At 49.0% G+C, this 22,006-nt stretch overlaps 1 protein-coding gene across 5 annotated transcripts in view; it reads right to left on the reverse strand.

Annotated features, from left to right (window-relative positions):
- nbeal2 (neurobeachin-like 2) overlaps positions 1-22,006 on the reverse strand; it is a 140,418-nt gene that overhangs the window by 62,736 nt on the left and 55,676 nt on the right. For all 5 annotated transcript variants that reach the window (XM_036936160.1, XM_036936151.1, XM_036936146.1 and 2 more), the window contains 10 exons: positions 21,799-21,918; positions 12,613-12,943; positions 12,020-12,102; positions 10,916-11,008; positions 10,369-10,546; positions 9,293-9,426; positions 7,229-7,388; positions 4,650-4,752; positions 2,781-2,934; positions 1,852-2,007 (listed from right to left, as the gene is read on the reverse strand). In XM_036936160.1, coding sequence (XP_036792055.1) covers positions 1,852-2,007; positions 2,781-2,934; positions 4,650-4,752; positions 7,229-7,388; positions 9,293-9,426; positions 10,369-10,546; positions 10,916-11,008; positions 12,020-12,102; positions 12,613-12,943; positions 21,799-21,918 — 1,512 coding nt within the window. The remainder of the gene's footprint in view (positions 1-1,851; positions 2,008-2,780; positions 2,935-4,649; positions 4,753-7,228; positions 7,389-9,292; positions 9,427-10,368; positions 10,547-10,915; positions 11,009-12,019; positions 12,103-12,612; positions 12,944-21,798; positions 21,919-22,006) is intronic.

Below are 22,006 nucleotides of genomic sequence, written 5' to 3' on the forward strand. Positions count from 1 at the left end.
GTTGGTGTGGTGGTGAGATGTTGGTGTGGTGGTGTGATGTTGTGGTATGGTGGTGTGATGGTGAGATGTTGGTGTGGTGGTGTGGTGGTGTAATGTTGGTGTGGTGGTGTGATGTTGGTGTTATGTTGGTGTGGTGGTGTGATGTTGTGGTATGTTGGTGTGGTGGTGTGATATTGGTGTAATGTTGGTGTGGTGGTGTGATGTTGTGGTATGTTGGTGTGGTGGTGAGATGTTGGTGTTATGTTGGTGTTGTGGTGAGATGTTGGTGTGGTGGTGTGATGTTGGTGTGATGGTGGTGGTGTGATGGTGGTGTGGTGGTGAGATGTTGGTGTGGTGGTGAGATGTTGGTGTGGTGGTGAGATGTTGGTGAGATGTTGGTGTGGTGGTGATGTTAGTGTGGTGGTGGTGATGTTAGTGTGGTGGTGTTAGTGTGGTGTGGTGTGGTGGTGTGGTGTGGTGGTGTGATGTGGTGGTGTTTGTGTTAGTGTGGTGGTGGTGGTGGTAGTGTGGTGGTGGTGTTAGTGTGGTGGTGTTTGTGTTAGTGTGGTGGTGTTTGTGTGGTGGTGGTGGTAGTGTGGTGGTGGTGTTAGTGTGGTGGTGGTGGTGCTAGTGTGGTGGTGTTTGTGTTAGTGTGGTGGTGTTAGTGTGGTGTGGTGGTGTGATGTGGTGGTGTTTGTGTTAGTGTGGTGGTGGTGTTGGTAGTGTGGTGGTGGTGTTAGTGTGGTGGTGTTTGTGTTAGTGTGGTGGTGTTAGTGTGGTGGTGGTGGTGCTAGTGTGGTGGTGTTTGTGTTAGTGTGGTGGTGTTAGTGTGGTGGTGGTGGTGCTAGTGTGGTGGTGTTTGTGTTAGTGTGGTGGTGTTAGTGTGGTGGTGGTGGTGCTAGTGTGGTGGTGTTTGTGTTAGTGTGGTGGTGTTTGTGTTAGTGTGGTGGTGCTAGTGTGGTGGTGTTTGTGTTAGTGTGGTGGTGTTAGTGTGGTGGTGGTGGTGCTAGTGTGGTGGTGTTTGTGTTAGTGTGGTGGTGCTAGTGTGATGTGGTGGTGCTAGTGTGGTGGTGTTTGTGTTAGTGTGGTGGTGTTTGTGTTAGTGTGGTGGTGCTAGTGTGGTGGTGTTTGTGTTAGTGTGGTGGTGTTAGTGTGGTGGTGGTGGTGCTAGTGTGGTGGTGTTTGTGTTAGTGTGGTGGTGCTAGTGTGATGTGGTGGTGCTAGTGTGGTGGTGTTTGTGTTAGTGTGGTGGTGCTAGTGTGATGTGGTGGTGCTAGTGTGGTGGTGTGGTGGTGGTGTGGTGGTGTTTGTGTTAGTGGGGTGGTGTTTGTGTTAGTGTGGTGGTGTTTGTGTTAGTGTGGTGGTGTTTGTGTTAGTGTGGTGGTGTTTGTGTTAGTGTGGTGGTGTTTGTGTTAGTGTGGTGGTGTTTGTGTTAGTGTGGTGGTGTTTGTGTTAGTGTGGTGGTGTTTGTGTTAGTGTGGTGGTGTTAGTGTGGTGGTGGCGCGGTGGTGGTGTGGTGGTGTTTGTGTTAGTGTGGTGGTGTTTGTGTTAGTGTGGTGGTGCTAGTGTGGTGGTGTTTGTGTTAGTGTGGTGGTGTTTGTGTTAGTGTGGTGGTGTTTGTGTTAGTGTGGTGGTGTTTGTGTTAGTGTGGTGGTGTTTGTGTTAGTGTGGTGGTGGCGCGGTGGTGGTGTGGTGGTGTTTGTGTTAGTGTGGTGGTGCTAGTGTGGTGGTGGTGGTGCTAGTGTGGTGGTGTTTGTGTTAGTGTGGTGGTGTTAGTGTGGTGGTGTTAGTGTGGTGGTGGCGAGGTGGTGGTGTGGTGTGGTGGTGTGATGTGGTAGTGTAATGGTGGTGAGATGCAGCAGACTGACTTACCCTGAAGACTCTCTCCCTGACCTCATCTCCAAAGCTGGGTTTGAGCAGCAGACAGTAGAGCTGTTCTACTCCCCACTCCAACAGTACAGCCTGGACCTGCTCTCTGGGAGGGCTGCTCCTCAACAGACTGTAAACCACATCTAACGCACTCACCACCTGATGGAGAGAGAGAGAGAGAGAGAGAGAGAGAGATAGAGAGAGGGGGGAGGGAGGGGTGGAGAGAGAGAGAAGAGGGAGGGGAGAGGGAGGGGTGGAGAGAGAGAAGGGAGGGGGAGAGGGAGGGGTTGAGAGAGAGAGGGTGGGGTAGGGTGGAGAGAGTGAGAGGAGGGAGGGGGAGAGTAAGTGATTGGGATGAATATAGGGAGTGGAGAGAGAAATAGGGGAAAGGGGAGAGGGTGGAGAGGGGTAGGGTGGAGAGGGGTGGGGAGAGAGAGTGAAAGGGGGGAGAAAAGAGGACGGTGAGAGTAAGTGATGGGAGTAGAAATAGAGGAGAGTTAGGAGGTTGAGAAGAGGGGACGTAGAGGTGGGAGGTTGAGAAGAGGGGACGTAGAGGTGGGAGGTTGAGAAGAGGGGACGTAGAGGTGGGAGGTTGAGAAGAGGGGACGTAGAGGTGGGAGGTTGAGAAGAGGGGATGTAGAGGTGGGAGGTTGAGAAGAGGGGACGTAGAGGTGGGAGGTTGAGAAGAGGGGACGTGGAGGTGGGAGGTTGAGAAGAGGGGACGTAGAGGTGGGAGGTTGAGAAGAGGGGACGTGGAGGTGGGAGGTTGAGAAGAGGGGAGATGGCAGGGGATAGAAAGCAAAGAGGGAGGGAGGGAAAGAGAGGGAGGAGACATGTGAATGGAATTATAGGGTTGAAGAAAGGACATGGTTAGATCCAAAACCACTCTGAATAAAGACAAGGAATAAGCATGTCTCCGTTAGTGTGTCTACCTGCTGCTCTTCTCCTATAGCCAGTGTGTAGGCCAAGATGCTGTGGAGCTCTTCAGCATTAGGACACTTGAGGAGGAAGTCTCTCAGCAGAGAGAACAGAGAGATCTGAACAGTCTGCTTTTCATCAGACAGAGGACTGCCATCTTTCTCCACACTGAGAGCACACAGAGATGAACTAATCAGATTATGGACATATGGAGGCATACAAACAACAGTGACAACAACATGTACATACATCTGTCATACATTTTTACCATCTACATGGAGGCTATCATTTTTAAGAAGCATAGATAACTCATAATTCATCATTTGTGCCATCAAGATTATGATTACCACAGTAAAGGGTTGAGGTACCTGTAGTGTAATGGGTTGTTGAGGTACCTGTAGTGTAAAGGGTTGAGGTACCTGGAGTGTAAATGTTGAGGTACCTGTAGTGTAAAGGGTTGAGGTACCTGGAGTGTAATGGGTTGTTGAGGTACCTGGAGTGTAAAGGGATGTTGAGGTACCTGTAGTGTAATGGGTTGTTGAGGTACCTGTAGTGTAATGGGTTGTTGAGGTACCTGTAGTGTAATGGGTTGTTGAGGTACCTGGAGTGTAATTGGTTGTTGAGGTACCTGTAGTGTAATGGGTTGTTGAGGTACCTGTAGTGTAATGGGTTGTTGAGGTACCTGTAGTGTAATGGGTTGTTGAGGTACCTGGAGTGTAAATGGGTTGTTGAGGTACCTGGAGTGTAAAGGGGTGTTGAGGTACCTGTAGTGTAATGGGTTGTTGAGGTACCTGTAGTGTAATGGGTTGTTGAGGTACCTGTAGTGTAATGGGTTGTTGAGGTACCTGTAGTGTAATGGGTTGTTGAGGTACCTGGAGTGTAATTGGTTGTTGAGGTACCTGGAGTGTAAATGTTGAGGTACCTGGAGTGTAAAGGGATGTTGAGGTACCTGTAGTGTAATGGGTTGTTGAGGTACCTGTAGTGTAATGGGTTGTTGAGGTACCTGTAGTGTAATGGGTTGTTGAGGTACCTGTAGTGTAATGGGTTGTTGAGGTACCTGGAGTGTAATTGGTTGTTGAGGTACCTGTAGTGTAATGGGTTGTTGAGGTACCTGTAGTGTAATGGGTTGTTGAGGTACCTGTAGTGTAATGGGTTGTTGAGGTACCTGGAGTGTAAATGGGTTGTTGAGGTACCTGGAGTGTAAAGGGGTGTTGAGGTATCTGTAGTGTAATGGGTTGTTGAGGTACCTGTAGTGTAATGGGTTGTTGAGGTACCTGTAGTGTAATGGGTTGTTGAGGTACCTGTAGTGTAATGGGTTGTTGAGGTACCTGGAGTGTAATTGGTTGTTGAGGTACCTGGAGTGTAAATGTTGAGGTACCTGGAGTGTAAAGGGATGTTGAGGTACCTGTAGTGTAATGGGTTGTTGAGGTACCTGTAGTGTAATGGGTTGTTGAGGTACCTGGAGTGTAAATGTTGAGGTACCTGTAGTGTAAAGGGATGTTGAGGTACCTGTAGTGTAATGGGTTGTTGAGGTACCTGTAGTGTAATGGGTTGTTGAGGTACCTGTAGTGTAATGGGTTGTTGAGGTACCTGGAGTGTAAAGGGATGTTGAGGTACCTGTAGTGTAATGGGTTGTTGAGGTACCTGTAGTGTAAAGGGATGTTGAGGTACCTGTAGTGTAATGGGTTGTTGAGGTACCTGTAGTGTAATGGGTTGTTGAGGTACCTGGAGTGTAAATGTTGAGGTACCTGTAGTGTAAAGGGATGTTGAGGTACCTGTAGTGTAATGGGTTGTTGAGGTACCTGTAGTGTAAAGGGATGTTGAGGTACCTGTAGTGTAATGGGTTGTTGAGGTACCTGTAGTGTAATGGGTTGTTGAGGTACCTGTAGTGTGTCCGTATGGTATCCAGGATGTACTGCACTCCATACTTCTTCCTCATGCGCTGCTTCCCATCCTTGATCACAGACGACAGGTACTGGACATGGCCTTCACAGACAACACATCAATATGAGGTACTGGACATGGCCTTTACAGACAACACATAAATATGGAGGTACTGGACATGGCCTTCACAGACAACACATCAATATGAGGTACTGGACATGGCCTTCACAGACAACACATAAATATGGAGGTACTGGACATGGCCTTCACAGACAACACATCAATATGAGGTACTGGACATGGCCTTTACAGACAACACATCAATATGAGGTACTGGACATGGCCTTCACAGACAAAACATCAATATGAGGTTCTGGACATGGGCTTTACAGACAACACATAAATATGGAGGTACTGGACATGGCCTTCACAGACAACACATCAATATGAGGTACTGGACATGGCCTTCACAGACAACACCTCAATATGAGGTACTGGACATGGCCTTCACAGACAACACATCAATATGAGGTACTGGACATGGCCTTCACAGACAACACATCAATATGAGGTACTGGACATGGCCTTCACAGACAACACATCAATATGAGGTACTGGACATGGCCTTCACAGACAACACATCAATATGAGGTACCGGACATGCCCTTCACAGACAACACATCAATATGAGGTACTGGACATGGCCTTCACAGACAACACATCAATATGAGGTACTGGACATGGCCTTCACAGACAACACATAAATATGGAGGTACTGGACATGGCCTTCACAGACAACACATCAATATGAGGTACTGGACATGGCCTTCACAGACAACACATCAATATGAGGTACTGGACATGGCCTTCACAGACAACACATCAATATGAGGTACTGGACATAGCCTTCACAGACAACACATCACACACATTGGGTGTGTCTCGAATGGCACCCTATTCCCTATTTAAGGCACTACCAAAAGTAGTGGTGCACTATATAGGGAATAGGGTGTTATTTAGGACACAAGTCCTTCACTACTATGTTATTGACAATGCAGTCTGAAAATGTACCACTGGAAAACAGCATTAATTTATATGATGTCACGAGTACAGACTTACATCCTGGAGGGCATTGACTCATACAGTATTAGTGGGTTATAGTTCTGATAATATATTCCCTCTGTACCAAAGGGTTATGTCTCAGTCTGTCTCCAGAAGTCCCTGGGCTACATGCATATGAAAGGGGCAGAGTTAGCTTTGACAGAGCTTCTACATGCATATGAAAGGGGCAGAGTTAGCTTTGACAGAGCTTCTACATGCATATGAAAGGGGCAGAGTTAGCTTTGACAGAGCTTCTACATGCATATGAAAGGGGCAGAGTTAGCTTTGACAGAGCTTCTACATGCATATGAAAGGGGCAGAGTTAGCTTTGACAGAGCTTCTACATGCATATGAAAGGGGCAGAGTTAGCTTTGACAGAGCTTCTACATGCATATGAAAGGGGCAGAGTTAGCTTTGACAGAGCTTCTACATGCATATGAAAGGGGCAGAGTTAGCTTTGACAGAGCTTCTACATGCATATGAAAGGGGCAGAGTTAGCTTTGACAGAGCCGACCAGAGTCTGTTGATACTGGGATAGTCTTGCACACTGTAGGGACGACACGCTAGACATAACCCTCCCAGATCGGTTTGTGCTTTAACCAACAACTGCTCTGATGTTCAAAGGCCTACAGAACTGGCAACCAGGCTACAGTGGCTGACTGCTCTTACCCAGACACACAGCGAAGTGGCTGCTGCTCCAGATGTGGAAGTCTACTGGCTACCAGGCTATAATGCCTGACTGCTCTCTCTTACCCAGACACACAGCGAAGTGGCTGTTGCTCCAGATGTGGAAGTCTACTGGCTACCAGGCTATAATGCCTGACTGCTCTTACCCAGACACACAGCGAAGTGGCTGCTGCTCCAGATGTGGAAGTCTACTGGCTACCAGGCTATAATGCCTGACTGCTCTTACCCAGACACACAGCGAAGTGGCTGTTGCTCCAGATGCAGAAGTCTACTGGCTACCAGGCTATAATGCCTGACTGCTCTTACCCAGACACACAGCGAAATGGCTGCTGCTCCAGATGTGGAAGTCTACTGGCTACCAGGCTATAATGCCTGACTGCTCTTACCCAGACACACAGCGAAGTGGCTGCTGCTCCAGATGTGGAAGTCTACTGGCTACCAGGCTATTATGCCTGACTGCTCTTACCCAGACACACAGCGAAGTGGCTGTTGCTCCAGATGCAGAAGTCTACTGGCTACCAGGCTATAATGCCTGACTGCTCTCTCTTACCCAAACACACAGCGAAGTGGCTGTTGCTCCAGATGTGGAAGTCTACTGGCTACCAGGCTATAATGCCTGACTGCTCTTACCCAGACACACAGCGAAGTGGCTGCTGCTCCAGATGTGGAAGTCTACTGGCTACCAGGCTATAATGCCTGACTGCTCTCTCTTACCCAGACTCACAGCGAAGTGGCTGTTGCTCCAGATGCGGAAGTCTACTGGCTACCAGGCTATAATGACTGCTCTTACCCAGACACACAGCGAAGTGGCTGCTGCTCCAGATGCGGAAGTCAAATAGCAGGTGTTGGTAGAGCTGCAGGAGCAACGGACTGTTCTCCTCACTGGATACCTGCTCCAACAGGAACTGACACGCCATCAGAACAGACATATCCATCATACTACCTGGGACCTAGGAGAAAGAGATGGGAGAGGGAGATGGGGGAGGGTAGAGAGACGGGGGACGGGGGAGAGAGAGACGGGGGAGGGAGAGAGAGGTGGGGGAGGGAGAGAGATGGGGGAGTAGAAGATTAAAAAGGGAGACAAGCTGTACAAGTGTTTGTTCTGTTTATCTGTCCTACTGTAGGGACAATCAGAGGAACCAAGGTGTGTCTGCACTGTTTATCTGTCCTACTGTAGGGAGAATCAGAGGAACCAAGGTGTGTCTGTACTGTTTATCTGTCCTACTGTAGGGAGAATCAGAGGAACCAAGGTGTGTCTGTACTGTTTATCTGTCCTACTGTAGGGAGAATCAGAGGAACCAAGGTGTGTCTGTACTGTTTATCTGTCCTACTGTAGGGAGAATCAGAGGAACCAAGGTGTGTCTGTACTGTTTATCTGTCCTACTGTAGGGAGAATCAGAGGAACCAAGGTGTGTCTGTACTGTTTATCTGTCCTACTGTAGGGAGAGTCAGAGGAACCACGGTGTGTCTGTACTGTTTATCTGTCCTACTGTAGGGAGAATCAGAGGAACCAAGGTGTGTCTGTACTGTTTATCTGTCCTACTGTAGGGAGAGTCAGAGGAACCAAGGTGTGTCTGTACTGTTTATCTGTCCTACTGTAGGGACAATCAGAGGAACCAAGGTGTGTCTGTACTGTTTATCTGTCCTACTCTAGGGACAATCAGAGGAACCAAGGTGTGTCTGTACTGTTTATCTGTCCTACTGTAGGGAGAATCAGAGGAACCAAGGTGTGTCTGTACTGTTTATCTGTCCTACTGTAGGGACAATCAGAGGAACCAAGGTGTGTCTGTACTGTTTATCTGTCCTACTGTAGGGACAATCAGAGGAACCAAGGTGTGTCTGTACTGTTTATCTGTCCTACTGTAGGGAGAGTCAGAGGAACCAAGGTGTGTCTGTACTGTTTATCTGTCCTACTGTAGGGAGAGTCAGAGGAACCAAGGTCAAATGACTAAGTCGGGTAAAACTGTCTGTCGTTGAGGAAGTCACTCTCAACGTGACATGGTGTGTGTCAGTGTGGTACTACGACTGGGAGTCACTGTGTGTGTATGAGGGGTGTGTATGTGAGGGGTGTGAGTGTGTGAGGGGGGCGTTGTGTGTGTGTGTGTGTTGTGTTTGTATGCGTGTCTGCGAGTGCATGCATGTGCAAGCATACGTGTGTGTGTGTGTGTGTGTCTGTGTGTGTGTGTGTGTGTGTGTGTGTGTGTGTGTGTGTAGGGGTAATTGTGTGGGATCGTTAGAGAAGGGTTTCCTAACAGGATGCTCAGCCCAGCAGTCTTATATACCCTCATATCCTGTCACACCACGAGCCCCCCTTCCTCTACGCTCCTAGAAACCTCCTCTGGAATGTACTGTAGGACGATGATGGCTCTGGTCATTAGCTACTACAGTACCGTAGGATGATGATGGCTCTGGTCTGGTCATTAGCTACTATGGATACACATCTACACACAATAACATGACCCAGGTTTTAGCTGCTACTTAAATCTAAGTCATTCCCATTGTTTACTGACAGTACTTAGTGAGAATGGCTCTTATAATGGGCCAGTACCCTAGTGAACATGGCTCCTATAATGGGCCAGTACCCTAGTGAACATGGCTCCTATAATGGGCCAGTACCCTAGTGAGCATGGCTCCTATAATGGGCCAGTACCCTAGTGAACATGGCTCCTATAATGGGCCAGTACCCTAGTGAGCATGGCTCCTATAATGGGCCAGTACCCTAGTGAGCATGGCTCCTATAATGGGCCAGTACCTTAGTGAACATGGCTCCTATAATGGGCCAGTACCTTAGTGAGCATGGCTCCTATAATGGGCCAGTACCCTAGTGAACATGGCTCCTATAATGGGCCAGTACCTTAGTGAGCATGGCTCCTATAATGCTGGGTCCGTGGCAGTTCAGTAGGCTCTCCTGGTTGACAGGGTGATGACGAATCAGATTCTTCACCATCAGCAGGAAGGCTGCTACACTGTTCCTCTCCAGCCGACCATCTGACACACACACACACACACACACACACACACACACACACACACACACACACACACACACACACACACACACACACACACACACACATTAATTGATGAAAAATTTGCCTATTGAGTACGTTAGCGCTTCATCAGTGTTCACGAAGCACCATTTCCAAAATCAAAATGTCCAAACTACTAAATTCAATCAATATTCCCAGTAACGTAGCTCTTTAACACCCACTGACCTTGCAAAGTATGTCAATTAAGCAATAAAGGCCCGAGGGGGTGTGATATAAGGCCAATATACCACAGCTAAGGGCTGTTCTTAGACACAATGCAACACGGCCCTTAGCCGTGGTATATTGGCCATATACCACAAACCCCCTGAGGTGCCTTATTGCTTTTATAAACTGGTTACCAACATAATTAGAGCAGTAAAAATACATGTTTTGTCATACCCATGGTGCACGGTCTGATATACCACGGCTGTCAGCCAATCAGCATTCGGGGATAGAACCGATTCGAGCCCTGAATGTTGATTGGCTGAAAGCCGTGGCATTACAAAACATTTATTTTTACTGTTCTAATTAGCCGTGGTATATTGACCATATAACACATCCCCTCTGGCTTATTGAATGTACAATGACTAAGGGCTGTTCTTAGGCACAACCCAAAGCGGAGTACAGTCTGGACACAGCCCTTAGCCGTGGTATATTGGCCATATATCACAAACCCCAGAGGTGCCTTACTGCTATTATAAACTGGTTACCAATGTAATTAGAGCAGTAAACAAGTATACCTGTGGGTATATTGTGTGATATACACATGGCTGAAATGCTGTTTCAGCCAATTAGCATTCAGGGCTGGAACCCCCCCAGTTGATAATACAGTATAATGTATCTGTCTCTCTATTATCTCCAACACACACATACAGCAGTACAAACACACACTGCTACTGACCGGAGGACTTGCCCAGTGGCAGCAGCATGTCGACAGGCCCCCGGGAGGAGCTACAGGTTAGTTCTGGTCCAAGCAGGTCTGACGTCTCCTGACCTCCTCCCTCCGCCTGCTCTGGCTCACACACCTGTTCCAGGAGGGGCAGTAGAACCCCCATGCCCCCCACTGTGTTCAACACATCCTACAGGGATACGCACACAGAAACATACATACATGCACACAGTCAGACACAGAGACATACACACACAGACACAGAGACATACACACAGACACAGAGACATACACAGTCAGACACAGAGACATACACAGTCAGACACAGAGACATACACAGTCAGACACAGAGACATACACACAGACACAGAGACATACACACAGTCAGACACAGAGACATACACACAGTCAGACACAGAGACATACACACAGTCACAGTCTTGTCACTCGAGGAACCCTCACCCAAACACAGTGATGTTGCCAGGTCCAACTAGTTTACTGAGCTCTTGGTTAACAATGGCAGTAGCAACTGTTGGAGGGAGAATGAATAGCAACACACCTTGATGTCCCAGTTCACCACCCTGTGGCCTGTCAGTCTGCCATTATACTGGTGGTTAGGAGACAGGTCCACACAGATCTGACTCTTGAAGGCCTGAGACAAATACAAGTGTTTTAATCACAGCGTTACTACCCGTTGTTACTACAGCGTTACTACCCGTTGTTACTACAGCGTTACTACAGCGTTACTACCTGTTGTTGCTACAGCGTTACTACACGTTGTTACTACAGCGTTACTACCCGTTGTTGCTACAGCGTTACTACACGTTGTTACTACAGCGTTACTACCCGTTGTTACTACAGCGTTACTACCCGTTGTTACTACAGCGTTACTACCCGTTGTTACTACAGCGTTACTACCCGTTGTTACTACAGCGTTACTACCCGTTGTTACTACAGCGTTACTACCCGTTGTTACTACAGCGTTACTACCCGTTGTTACTACAGCGTTACTACCCGTTGTTGCTACAGCGTTACTACCCGTTGTTGCTACAGCGTTACTACCCGTTGTTGCTACAGCGTTACTACCCGTTGTTGCTACAGCATTACTACACATTGTTACTACAGCATTACTACCCGTTGTTACTACAGCGTTACTACCCGTTGTTGCTACAGCGTTACTACCCGTTGTTTCTACAGCGTTACTAGCCGTTGTTACTACAGCGTTACTACCTGTTGTTACTACAGCGTTACCACCCGTTGTTACTACAGCGTTACTACCCGTTGTTACTACAGCGTTACTACCCGTTGTTGCTACAGCGTTACTACCCGTTGTTGCTACAGCGTTACTACCCGTTGTTGCTACAGCGTTACTACCCGTTGTTGCTACAGCATTACTACACATTGTTACTACAGCATTACTACCCGTTGTTACTACAGCGTTACTACCCGTTGTTGCTACAGCGTTACTACCCGTTGTTTCTACAGCGTTACTAGCCGTTGTTACTACAGCGTTACTACCTGTTGTTACTACAGCGTTACCACCCGTTGTTACTACAGCGTTACTACCTGTTGTTACTACAGCGTTACTACTTGTTTTTAGTACATTGTAACTATGTAACATTGTAACTGTGATCTGGGAGGAGCCTGTGAGTGAGCCACCCACCTGAGGAGTGTAGTAGAGAAGCAGTTTACTGTTGAGGTCCGACAGCTCTCCATCTGCCTTGAACAGGGACACATGGTTGGGGCCTGGGAGGGAGGGAGGGTTACAAGGTTACTATATATAGTGTGTTGGGTGTGTGTAGAAACCTGCAGAATGTATGGCCCTAGTGTGCGTGGCCTAGCTAGTGTGTGTACAGTGTGTACTGTATATAATGTTTGGTCCCCCTGTAAATAAAACAACTAACTAGTAGGGTAGACAGATGTAGAAGAGGGTAGAAGACAACAACTGGAGTCTGGCCAGTAGGCCTTAAACCATGTGGAACTGATCACCAAGTCACAGCCTCGTGCGGATGGGAAGAGGGGTGCTTATATGATTGATGCTGTATAATGATGTGATATTCTATGTGAGTCCTAATCCTACCAGCAGTGTCTAGGGCCTTGGTGTGTGTGTGTACCAGCAGTATATAGGGCCTTGGTGTGTGTGTGTACCAGCAGTGTATAGGGCCTTGGTGTGTGTGTGTGTGTACCAGCAGTGTATAGGGACTTGGTGTGTGTGTGTGTACCAGCAGTGTATAGGGCCTTGGTGTGTGTGTGTACCAGCAGTGTATAGGGCCTTGGTGTGCGCTGGCTGCAGGGCCTCATGACAGATGAAGGCGGTCCCCAGGAGCCCGTCCAGTGAGGTGGGCGTGCCCCACTCCGTGTCCTGCAGCCCGGCGGGGATGGTGTGGACGGGAGCGTCACGCAGGGACCCAGGCCCCCAGCGGCCTGCCGCAAAGGAGGCTGGGAAGGACTGGGAGCGGGTGATGGGGGGAGCGTGGGCAGGGAAGCCCATCTCTGCTGGGTGGAGGGAGGGAGGAGGCAGGGTGGGGGAGGTGGTGGTGGTGGTGGTACGGTGGCCTGCTGAGCCAATACAACAGGAGGTGAAAGGCTACAGGGGGAGGGAGAGGGAGTAGGAAAGGAGGAGGGAGGGAGTAGGGAGTGAATAAGAAAGGAGGGTGTAGGGAGGGAGGGAGGGACGATAAAGTTAGACAAGATAGTAGTGTTTCTGTTAGCTATCCACCCAGTCAGACCCAGTAGGATGTACCAACAAGAGACGTACCAACAAGACACGCACCAACAAGAGACGTACCAACAAGAGACGTACCAACGAGAGACGCACCAACAAGAGACGTACCAACGAGAGACGCACCAACGAGAGACGTACCAACGAGAGACGTACCAACGAGAGACGTACCAACGAGAGACGCACCAACGAGAGACGTACCAACGAGAGACGTACCAACGAGAGACGTACCAACGAGAGACGCAACAACAAGAGACGTACCAACAAGAGACGCACCAACAAGAGACGCACCAACAAGAGACGCACCAACAAGAGACGTACCAACAAGAGACGTACCAACAAGAGACATTCTAACGAGAGACGTACCAACAAGAGACGTACCAACGAGAGACGCACCAACAAGAGACGTACCAACGAGAGACGTACCAACGAGAGACGTACCAACGAGAGACGCAACAACGAGAGACGCAACAACGAGAGACGCAACAACGAGAGACGCAACAACGAGAGACGTACCAACAAGAGACGCAACAAGATACATACCAACGAGAGACGTACCAACAAGAGACGTACCAACAAGAGACGTACCAACAAGAGACGTACCAACAAGATACATACCAACGAGAGACGTACCAACGAGAGACGTACCAACAAGAGACGTACCAACAAGAGACGTACCAACAAGAGATGCAACAACAAGAGACGCAACAACAAGAGACGTACCAACAAGAGACGTACCAACAAGAGACGCACCAACAAGAGACGCACCAACAAGAGACGCACCAACAAGATACTGGGGTGCTCCTTTGCACCCCAGTATCTCTACCTGCACATTCATCTTCTGCCGATCTACCATTCCAGTGTTTAATTGCTATATTGTAATTACTTCGCCACCTTGGCCTATTTATTTCCTTAACTCCCTTACCTCATTTGCACTCACTGTATATAGACTTTTTGTTTTCTTTTGTTCTACTGTATTATTGACTATGTTTTGTTTATTCCATGTGTAACTCTGTGTTGTTGTATGTGTCGAATTGCTACGCTTTATCTTGGCCAGGTCGCAGTTACAAATGAGAACTTGTTCTCAACTTGCCTACCTGGTTAAATAAAGGTGAAATAAAAAAAATACAAAAAATAAAAGTAGACCTATGCTAGTAAATTGTTACCTACCTATAGATCAGTAGACCTATGCTAGTAAATTGTTACCTACCTATAGATCAGTAGACCTATGCTAGTAAATTGTTACCTACCTATAGATCAGTAGACCTATGCTAGTAAATTGTTACCTACCTATAGATCAGTAGACCTATGCTAGTAAATTGTTACCTACCTATAGATCAGTAGACCTATGCTAGTAAATTGTTACCTACCTATAGATCAGTAGACCTATGCTAGTAAATTGTTACCTACCTATAGATCAGTAGACCTATGCTAGTAAATTGTTACCTACCTATAGATCAGTAGACCTATGCTAGTAAATTGTTACCTACCTATAGATCAGTAGACCTATGCTAGTAAATTGTTACCTACCTATAGATCAGTAGACCTATGCTAGTAAATTGTTACCTACCTATAGATCAGTAGACCTATGCTAGTAAATTGTTACCTACCTATAGATCAGTAGACCTATGCTAGTAAATTGTTACCTACCTATAGATCAGTAGACCTATGCTAGTAAATTGTTACCTACCTTTAGATCAGTAGACCTATGCTAGTAAATTGTTACATACACCTAAAGATCAGTAGACCTGTGCTAGTAAATTGTTACATACACCTATAGATCAGTAGACCTATGCTAGTAAATTGTTACCTACCTAAAGATCAGTAGACCTGTGCTAGTAAATTGTTGCTCCATTGCTGGTGAGCTTGCAGAGTAAACAGTTCATATTCTTGATTACCACGTTTGTTTTGGAGCTGCAAATATTTATATAGGCAATTCTCTCTCCATACAATTTGAGGTTTGTGCTGCACCCGATCCTATAGCAAATCAGCAATCTATTCGCTAGCTCACCCAACCTGTGTTGATTGACAGTTTGCTGTTCCAATCAGTGTTCAGAGTGTGCATTTCTCTAGCCAATCTTTTTTAAGGATGATGCCACTCTGTGCCACAAAATGAGTGACAAAACATTACAAAAACTGGCCAGATTATTTCAAGTCATCCGTCTCAAGTCAAAGTCGAGTCCCGAGTCTTGAGGCTTCAAGTCCAAGTCAAGTTATTTTATATCAAGTCGAGTCTCAAGCATCAAATATGTGACTCGAGTCCAAGTTTTGTGACTCGAATCCATGGCTAATGGCTAATGGACCCAGGATGCCTAATGGACCCAGGATGGCTAATGGACCCAGGATGGTTAATGCAGCTGTAATGGACCCAGGATGGTTAATGGACCCAGGATGGCTAATTGACCCAGGATGGCTAATGGACCCAGGATGGCTAATGTAGCCGTAATGGACCCAGGATGGCTAATGCAGCCGTAATGGACCCAGGATGGCTAATGCAGCCGTAATGGACCCAGGATGGCTAATGGACCCAGGATGGTTAATGCAGCCGTAATGGACCCAGGATGGCTAATGCAGCCGTAATGGACCCAGGATGGCTAATGCAGCCGTAATGGACCCAGGATGGCTAATGGACCCAGGATGGTTAATGCAGCCGTAATGGACCCAGGATGGCTAATGCAGCTGTAATGGACCCAGGATGGTTAATGCAGCCGTAATGGACCCAGGATGGCTAATGCAGCTGTAATGGACCCAGGATGGCTAATGGACCCAGGATGGCTAATGGACCCAGGATGGCTAAAGGACCCAGGATGGCTAATGCGGCTGTAATGGACCCAGGATGGCTAATGCAGCCGTAATGGACCCAGGATGGTTAATGCAGCCGTAATGGACCCAGGATGGCTAATGGACCCAGGATGGTTAATGCAGCCGTAATGGACCCAGGATGGCTAATGCAGCTGTAATGGACCCAGGATGGCTAATGGACCCAGGATGGCTAATGGACCCAGGATGGCTAATGGACCCAGGATGGCTAATGCGGCTGTAATGGACCCAGGATGGCTAATGCAGGCGTAATGGACCCAGGATGGCTAATGCAGCCGTAATGGACCCAGGATGGTTAATGCAGCCGTAATGGACCCAGGATGGTTAATGGACCCAGGATGGCTAATGCAGCTGTAATGGACCCAGGATGGCTAATGCAGCCGTAATGGACCCAGGATGGCTAATGGACCCAGGATGGCTAATGGACCCAGGATGGCTAATGCAGCCGTAATGGACCCAGGATGGCTAATGTAGCCGTAATGGACCCAGGATGGCTAATGCAGCCGTAATGGACCCAGGATGGCTAATTGACCCAGGATGGCTAATGGACCCAGGATGGCTAATGGACCCAGGATGGCTAATGGACCCAGGATGGCTAATGGACCCAGGATGGCTAATTGACCCAGGATGGCTAATGGACCCAGGATGGCTAATGGACCCAGGATGGCTAATGGACCCAGGATGGCTAATGCAGCCGTAATGGACCCAGGATGGCTAATGCAGCCGTAATGGACCCAGGATGGCTAATGGACCCAGGATGGTTAATGCAGCTGTAATGGACCCAGGATGGTTAATGCGGCCGTAATGGACCCAGGATGGTTAATGGACCCAGGATGGCTAATGCAGCCGTAATGGACCCAGGATGGTTAATGGACCCAGGATGGCTAATGCAGCCGTAATGGACCCAGGATGGCTAATGGACCCAGGATGGCTAATGGACCCAGGATGGCTAATTGACCCAGGATGGCTAATGGACCCAGGATGGCTAATGGACCCAGGATGGCTAATGGACCCAGGATGGCTAATGCAGCCGTAATGGACCCAGGATGGCTAATGCAGCCGTAATGGACCCAGGATGGCTAATGGACCCAGGATGGTTAATGCAGCTGTAATGGACCCAGGATGGTTAATGCGGCCGTAATGGACCCAGGATGGTTAATGGACCCAGGATGGCTAATGCAGCCGTAATGGACCCAGGATGGTTAATGGACCCAGGATGGCTAATGCAGCCGTAATGGACCCAGGATGGTTAATGGACCCAGGATGGCTAATGCAGCCGTAATGGACCCAGGATGGCTAATGGACCCAGGATGGTTAATGCAGCCGTAATGGACCCAGGATGGCTAATGCAGCCGTAATGGACCCAGGATGGCTAATGCAGCCGTAATGGACCCAGGATGGCTAATGGACCCAGGATGGTTAATGCAGCCGTAATGGACCCAGGATGGCTAATGCAGCCGTAATGGACCCAGGATGGTTAATGCAGCCGTAATGGACCCAGGATGGCAAATGCAGCTGTAATGGACCCAGGATGGCTAATGGACCCAGGATGGCTAATGGACCCAGGATGGCTAATGGACCCAGGATGGCTAATGCGGCTGTAATGGACCCAGGATGGCTAATGCAGCCGTAATGGACCCAGGATGGCTAATGCAGCCGTAATGGACCCAGGATGGTTAATGCAGCCGTAATGGACCCAGGATGGTTAATGCAGCCGTAATGGACCCAGGATGGCTAATGGACCCAGGATGGTTAATGCAGCCGTAATGGACCCAGGATGGTTAATGGACCCAGGATGGCTAATGCAGCCGTAATGGACCCAGGATGGTTAATGGACCCAGGATGGCTAATGCAGCCGTAATGGACCCAGGATGGCTAATGTAGCCGTAATGGACCCAGGATGGCTAATGCAGCCGTAATGGACCCAGGATGGTTAATGCAGCCGTAATGGACCCAGGATGGTTAATGCAGCCGTAATGGACCCAGGATGGCTAATGGACCCAGGATGGTTAATGCGGCCGTAATGGACCCAGGATGGTTAATGGACCCAGGATGGCTAATGCAGCCGTAATGGACCCAGGATGGTTAATGGACCCAGGATGGCTAATGCAGCCGTAATGGACCCAGGATGGTTAATGGACCCAGGATGGCTAATGCAGCCGTAATGGACCCAGGATGGCTAATGGACCCAGGATGGTTAATGCAGCCGTAATGGACCCAGGATGGCTAATGCAGCCGTAATGGACCCAGGATGGCTAATGCAGCCGTAATGGACCCAGGATGGCTAATGGACCCAGGATGGTTAATGCAGCCGTAATGGACCCAGGATGGCTAATGCAGCCGTAATGGACCCAGGATGGTTAATGCAGCCGTAATGGACCCAGGATGGCAAATGCAGCTGTAATGGACCCAGGATGGCTAATGGACCCAGGATGGCTAATGGACCCAGGATGGCTAATGGACCCAGGATGGCTAATGCGGCTGTAATGGACCCAGGATGGCTAATGCAGCCGTAATGGACCCAGGATGGCTAATGCAGCCGTAATGGACCCAGGATGGTTAATGCAGCCGTAATGGACCCAGGATGGTTAATGCAGCCGTAATGGACCCACGATGGCTAATGGACCCAGGATGGTTAATGCAGCCATAATGGACCCAGGATGGCTAATGCAGCTGTAATGGACCCAGGATGGCTAATGGACCCAGGATGGCTAATGGACCCAGGATGGCTAATGGACCCAGGATGGCTAATGCGGCTGTAATGGACCCAGGATGGCTAATGCAGCCGTAATGGACCCAGGATGGCTAATGCAGCCGTAATGGACCCAGGATGGTTAATGCAGCCGTAATGGACCCAGGATGGTTAATGGACCCAGGATGGCTAATGCAGCTGTAATGGACCCAGGATGGCTAATGCAGCCGTAATGGACCCAGGATGGCTAATGGACCCAGGATGGCTAATGGACCCAGGATGGCTAATGCAGCCGTAATGGACCCAGGATGGCTAATGCAGCCGTAATGGACCCAGGATGGCTAATGTAGCCGTAATGGACCCAGGATGGCTAATGCAGCCGTAATGGACCCAGGATGGCTAATGCAGCCGTAATGGACCCAGGATGGCTAATGGACCCAGGATGGTTAATGCAGCTGTAATGGACCCAGGATGGTTAATGCGGCCGTAATGGACCCAGGATGGTTAATGGACCCAGGATGGCTAATGCAGCCGTAATGGACCCAGGATGGTTAATGGACCCAGGATGGCTAATGCAGCCGTAATGGACCCAGGATGGCTAATGGACCCAGGATGGCTAATGGACCCAGGATGGCTAATGGACCCAGGATGGCTAATTGACCCAGGATGGCTAATGGACCCAGGATGGCTAATGGACCCAGGATGGCTAATGGACCCAGGATGGCTAATGCAGCTGTAATGGACCCAGGATGGCTAATGCAGCCGTAATGGACCCAGGATGGCTAATGGACCCAGGATGGTTAATGCAGCTGTAATGGACCCAGGATGGTTAATGGACCCAGGATGGCTAATGCAGCCGTAATGGACCCAGGATGGTTAATGGACCCAGGATGGCTAATGCAGCCGTAATGGACCCAGGATGGTTAATGGACCCAGGATGGCTAATGCAGCCGTAATGGACCCAGGATGGCTAATGGACCCAGGATGGTTAATGCAGCCGTAATGGACCCAGGATGGCTAATGCAGCCGTAATGGACCCAGGATGGCTAATGTAGCCGTAATGGACCCAGGATGGCTAATGCAGCCGTAATGGACCCAGGATGGCTAATGCAGCCGTAATGGACCCAGGATGGCTAATGGACCCAGGATGGCTAATGGACCCAGGATGGCTAATTGACCCAGGATGGCTAATTGACCCAGGATGGCTAATGGACCCAGGATGGCTAATGGACCCAGGATGGCTAATGGACCCAGGATGGCTAATGCAGCCGTAATGGACCCAGGATGGCTAATGGACCCAGGATGGTTAATGCAGCTGTAATGGACCCAGGATGGTTAATGCGGCCGTAATGGACCCAGGATGGTTAATGGACCCAGGATGGCTAATGCAGCCGTAATGGACCCAGGATGGTTAATGGACCCAGGATGGCTAATGCAGCCGTAATGGACCCAGGATGGTTAATGGACCCAGGATGGCTAATGCAGCCGTAATGGACCCAAGATGGCTAATGGACCCAGGATGGTTAATGCAGCCGTAATGGACCCAGGATGGCTAATGCAGCCGTAATGGACCCAGGATGGCTAATGTAGCCGTAATGGACCCAGGATGGCTAATGCAGCCGTAATGGACCCAGGATGGCTAATGCAGCCGTAATGGACCCAGGATGGCTAATGGACCCAGGATGGCTAATGGACCCAGGATGGCTAATTGACCCAGGATGGCTAATGGACCCAGGATGGCTAATGGACCCAGGATGGCTAATGGACCCAGGATGGCTAATGGACCCAGGATGGCTAATGCAGCCGTAATGGACCCAGGATGGCTAATGGACCCAGGATGGTTAATGCAGCTGTAATGGACCCAGGATGGTTAATGCGGCCGTAATGGACCCAGGATGGTTAATGGACCCAGGATGGCTAATGCAGCCGTAATGGACCCAGGATGGTTAATGGACCCAGGATGGCTAATGCAGCCGTAATGGACCCAGGATGGCTAATGGACCCAGGATGGCTAATGGACCCAGGATGGCTAATGGACCCAGGATGGCTAATTGACCCAGGATGGCTAATGGACCCAGGATGGCTAATGGACCCAGGATGGCTAATGGACCCAGGATGGCTAATGCAGCCGTAATGGACCCAGGATGGCTAATGCAGCCGTAATGGACCCAGGATGGCTAATGGACCCAGGATGGTTAATGCAGCTGTAATGGACCCAGGATGGTTAATGCGGCCGTAATGGACCCAGGATGGTTAATGGACCCAGGATGGCTAATGCAGCCGTAATGGACCCAGGATGGTTAATGGACCCAGGATGGCTAATGCAGCCGTAATGGACCCAGGATGGTTAATGGACCCAGGATGGCTAATGCAGCCGTAATGGACCCAGGATGGCTAATGGACCCAGGATGGTTAATGCAGCCGTAATGGACCCAGGATGGCTAATGCAGCCGTAATGGACCCAGGATGGCTAATGTAGCCGTAATGGACCCAGGATGGCTAATGCAGCCGTAATGGACCCAGGATGGCTAATGCAGCCGTAATGGACCCAGGATGGCTAATTGACCCAGGATGGCTAATGGACCCAGGATGGCTAATTGACCCAGGATGGCTAATGGACCCAGGATGGCTAATGGACCCAGGATGGCTAATGGACCCAGGATGGCTAATGCAGCCGTAATGGACCCAGGATGGTTAATGGACCCAGGATGGTTAATGGACCCAGGATGGCTAATGCAGCCGTAATGGCCCCAGGATGGCTAATGGACCCAGGATGGCTAATGGACCCAGGATGTCTAATGCAGCCGTAATGGACCCAGCAAGACCTCAGGTTTCAACAGTTACCATGAAAACAGAACAGATGTAAAATGTTTTTTTTTAAATGTAATCAAACAACAAGAGACAACTGATGATCATAAACAATTGTCTTTCAATTTTCTGTCTGTCTTTGGCACTTTGCTCTCAGCCTATGTCCTAATCCAGACATATTTTGTCCTAATCCAGACATATTTTGTCCTAATCCAGACATATTTTGTCCTAATCCAGACATATTTTGTCCTAATCCAGACATATTTTGTCCTATTCCAACCATATTTTGTCCTATTCCAACCATATTTTGTCCTAATCCAGACATATTTTGTCCTATTCCAACCATATTTTGCTTTCCCAATTTAGTAATGTCCTTCACCCCATTGTCTCATTCTCTCACCTCATTGAGCGAGGGGAATCGGAGCTGGGCTGTCTTGCGCTGTTCTCCATCGATGTAGATGGTGACCAGATTCTGACCAAAGGGACGGCGGCCGGGAATATGGACTATATCCACAGAGTGCTGTGGGGAGAAGAGAGAGAGAGAGGAGGAGAGAGAAAGGAGGAGAGAGAGGGAGGAGGAGAGATCAAGTAGAGAGAGAGAGGAGAGC

Source organism: Oncorhynchus mykiss, chromosome 2 (assembly GCF_013265735.2).
Source record: "Oncorhynchus mykiss isolate Arlee chromosome 2, USDA_OmykA_1.1, whole genome shotgun sequence".
NCBI lineage: Eukaryota > Metazoa > Chordata > Actinopteri > Salmoniformes > Salmonidae > Oncorhynchus > Oncorhynchus mykiss.